The sequence below is a fragment of the Cynoglossus semilaevis genome, chromosome 1 (assembly GCF_000523025.1).
Source record: "Cynoglossus semilaevis isolate Cse_v1.0 chromosome 1, Cse_v1.0, whole genome shotgun sequence".
Classification (NCBI taxonomy): Eukaryota; Metazoa; Chordata; class Actinopteri; order Pleuronectiformes; family Cynoglossidae; genus Cynoglossus; species Cynoglossus semilaevis.
The window spans coordinates 14,970,811-14,975,147 of record NC_024307.1 but is presented as its reverse complement, the minus strand read 5'-3'; the positions used below and the strand labels follow the sequence as shown (position 1 = coordinate 14,975,147).

Here is a 4,337-nt window from a genome sequence, read left to right as displayed (position 1 = left end):
CACTTCCCGCTACAGTTGACTGTATTTTATTGACAAAAAGTTACTTCCTCAGAGGTTTCTGCCGCCCCCTGGTGTCAGCTCTGGTCTTTACCTTTGGATCAGCCTCATAGTAGAACTGCTGTGTTCTGATCCATCTGCCCACCAGGTGGTCTCTGACCGTGTGGGCCAGAGCGAAGTAATAATCCCTGGGAGTCGCTATGTTCCTGTCTTTGACCAGGGTGAAGTGCAGGTGTCGGTTGAAGCCTTTCTTCAGCTCCGTCACATTCTCCAACTCAACAATCCCTCTGATGCTGATCTGTTTGCGCTTCTCCTGGTCAGTGAGCGGGGTCGCCATGTTGAAGGAGAACCTGTCACGGTCTGTGGACGGTGAGTGGTGCTGGTGCTGGTGCTGGTGCTGGTGCTACAGAGGAGAGTGAAGTAAGGTGAAAAGGAACCGTCCAGTGGTGGTGCACAAGTCTCCACCTCCAGCTGCAGGCCATTGGTGAACAGCAGAGGGAGGCGTCCACCTGTTCTGCCCCCTGCTGGACGTAAGGACACGGCCAACAACGGACACTCAAGTCTTAATCCCTTAGTTAGATATATTATTGTAATTTAAAATGCTAGCTTTATGAATATGTTCGATTTGAGGTTATTCGAAGGATAATTGAAACAATCGTTAATTTAAACACACGCACATAAACACACACTGTATAAATATGACTTTTGAATCGTTTTTAATTATTACTCTTTGAAATTGTGCTGCTATTTCAAATGTATAAACCGTGTGACATTGATTTCAAAATGCTGTATATTTAACTCAATAATCTTTGTATTTGTACTTTGTATTCATTGGGTTTTTTGTTAGCATAGTTGTTAAATTATTTGTAATACCTAATTTGACGGAAACTACTGCAGATTGTAAAATCACCTAATAAGTAAAACAGCACCACCTGATGGCTGTAGTGTGTCACTTCAGCCATTTGACTTATTCTCATTAACTTCTGTCATTTACACCCATAGATTAAACACAAAACAGAAATAAAAACAAAACAAAAACAAAGAAGGGGCAACGTTAACTTTTTTGACACCGACTTTATTGAATATTTACACGTACAGAAAACACATTTAGCCCCATGTTTATACTTAACTCATGGTAATAGCAATAATATGCTCATGACAGACAAATATAATTATAACAATCATTATAATCATCGTAGTGTCTTAAAATTATAGTGCTAACAATGTTCATTTTATATTCATAAAATTCTCCACACATGTATTACAGTATCGGAAAATGGAGTGACGACATTCCACCAGGCATCAAATAGAGAAATGAAAAGAAAAAGGAGAAAATACAGGTCTGCCACCCTGAGCAACACACACACACACACACACGTACATTTGCAAACATAACATTAGTGTCGCCCAGCGACTGAGTTTTAGTTTTTAACCGTCAATAAAAGCATGAGGAGGGAAAATAGACTTTAAATTAACCCTGGGTCTGTATATACACATTACAACCAATGTTGCTGCTTTTATGAAGCATGGAAATTAAAACTTTTATAGCAAGACATTTACGTTTTTATTTTGCTTAGTTTAACCGTCCCAGTAATAGGCAACAATATCAAGAACAGTGAATTAATGAAGTTTTGTGGCCCACATTCAGTGTTGACGCTTTGGACGTGCGCTGAGATGGCGTTCCTTTAGGTTAAAGGTCGTTCTGGCCACAGGAGACGTCCACCTGCTCTAGTGTTTGTGTAGCATTTGGTTGGATGCACATGTGCACTCGTCCTCCCCTGGACACTAACAATGTCACCTGAATGGACACTGAACTCCTCTAGGTTATTTGGTGCATCTATATGAATAATAAGCCATGAGAGGTCAACATTTGTGACTCACATCCAGAATGTGGGCTACATTTCAGCCATTCCTAAACTAAAGATGACCAATCTCTGGCCCTAATGTCAAATACGGGCCACTAAGTGCTAACAGAAATGTGCTACTACACTGAGCCACTGCCAAATATGCTAATAAAAAAAGACAAGAAATGTTGTTTGTATCCCATAACAGTAACCATTTTCATATCTTAACACAACAAATAGTTTGCACAGTGAAAGCTCAGGTTCAACATGTTCACACAGTTGCAGCAGTAAGCTGTGTTTGACTCATAACTGTACACAAACACACATGCACACATTCGCAGGTTTACAGTGTGCAGGCGTTTCAGATTTCAGGTCAAGTCAGATCTGGATATTCGGTGTAAACATGTCGGGGACGGAGAAATGTAACATAAGAGGGTTTTTTTTTTTTTTTTAACTCGCATCGGGTTCAAATAAAACATCACCGATGTCCAGGTTGAATCGCGTTGAATCTACTGCCAAAGTCCAAACTGTTGTGGGTTTGAGGAGCAGGAGGGGGGCAAGGCACGGTCATGAAGCTGGAACACATGATAGCACCTTATTCAAACGCAGGTGTACAGTGTGTGTTTGTGGGCTGCACTGCTAACAGAGTTACACAACATTTGCCTCACACTGCATCAGAGTCAATTGAACTTATATAGTTATATAGTTAAGGACACAGTAAGTCAGGTTGTGTATGCCAGCTGCTGGGACATCATAGTCCAACAAACCACTGTGTAAGGTGTGTGGACACATTACATTGACTCTCTGTTTGTCCACCATCAAATTAATGGATTCAACCAAGCTACAACTGGTGGTTTTAAAATCATCAGAATTAATTTTCTCAGTTGTTTCACTTCCCAATGTCACCCCCAGGGTCAAAGGTGACCGTCTCTTTGTTCAAGCAAAACCTTTGCTTAGACACATATACATAACATTCCATCTAGTGCCACCTGGAGATATTTAGTTCTACTGATGCGTTCAATTTCTGTGACGATGTAGCTTTCGTTGCTACCAGATGAGGGCGCTGTTGTAAATGTAGCTGCACAGTATAAATTCAAAAGAATAATCCAAGGCTTTTTCGACATTCTTGTTGTTTAAGGAGATAAACTTTTTTTTTTTTTTACATAAAACTGTAATACCTGCAGTTTCTCAAAAGCAAAACAAAGCAAAAGGACAAAAAGACTCTCCATGTGGGACTGTTAGACATGAAATGAAAGAACAGTGACCACTCCTCATTGAAAAACTCTGAACATCAATAATTTATGCATCTATACAAGTCTTTGCAATATATCATTTCAATAACAACATTATAAAACTACCAGAATTCAGTCACCTACCGTAGAAAAACGCTGGAACTAAACAAGCAGCTCACCTTTAGCTCACGATGATGCACAAAAACCTGCTCTTTTGACATAATAATCTAGACATCCTTCATGCATTCGATACTTCCAGTATCGATGTACAGTCCAACACCGTTTTTGTCATCTTACAGACAGATAGAAAAGATTCACATAAGAATAAACCACTAAGAGAAGCCTCTCATTTACACAAACCATGGTACGACAGCAGTGAGGCTGAACATCGGTCTATTGCTATTTCACCAGGTTTCACCAAATGTTTCTGTTCTATAAAATTTAATTTTTCTCCACGTGAAGCTGTGCAGGGTAATAAAATCCCCCAAACATACCATCAATCTTTTAGCAGCTCTCTGTTTGGAACCAGAATCAACCTAAAATCTGTAATATACCATTTGGTCAAAACTAATAAAAAAGCCTGAACTCTCTTTGGACATATGATAGTGACAGACCCTTCAAACTCCGTCAGTGGTTTGGGGCTCATGGTGTCTGCAAAAGATTTTCATTATAAATATGGTATTTTTGTGCTTATTAAAATGACCGTTAAAAGGAAAGTATATATTCACACGTCTATGTTAAATTATGATGTGGCTCATGTCACAACCAAAACAACCCACTTCTAATGAAAGAATTACTTTTGTAATGTACAATATACATGGACGGCACTGCTAATACATGTGAAGACGGCAGGCAGTGCGTTAGCTTAATGTAGCACACATTCGCTAAAAACAAATAAAAATAAATACAAAGCATTGCTTTGACTGAGTGAACTGGTAAAAACAGATCCACACAAAACAGTTGTCTTTTAGATTTGTATGTAAAGGTACGTTGACCAGAATTAGCCTAGCTTTACATTAGGTTGCATGCTACGCTAAGGTAAAAGCTGCAGTGCACAACATTTAAATGTAAATAAAAATTCACTGTTTTTATGTGTATTCAGCTGAATTGTGATATTCTTTGATGCACCTGTGGTCACATGGTGTATAGAGTTTTCTTTAAATTACCCAGTCAAGACTGACACAAGTTAAGAAGAAGCACAATAGCAACAATGTGCTAACAGACAGCATTGATGCTAACAGATTTAAAATACAATGGCACTTCT

General features: G+C 39.1%; 1 protein-coding gene across 2 annotated transcripts in view; it reads right to left on the bottom strand.

Moving 5' to 3' along the window:
• The window catches only part of pygl (phosphorylase, glycogen, liver), an 11,540-nt gene extending 11,111 nt beyond the window's left edge, over nt 1-429 (bottom strand). Inside the window, exon 1 of one of the 2 annotated variants that reach the window (XM_025061867.1) lies at nt 92-429. In XM_025061867.1, the coding sequence (XP_024917635.1) occupies nt 92-334 (243 nt within the window). In that variant the 5' untranslated portion in view covers nt 335-429. The remainder of the gene's footprint in view (nt 1-91) is intronic. The other variant, XM_008312972.2, reaches the window with a different exon arrangement.
• Nucleotides 430-4,337: the final 3,908 nt, after the last annotated feature.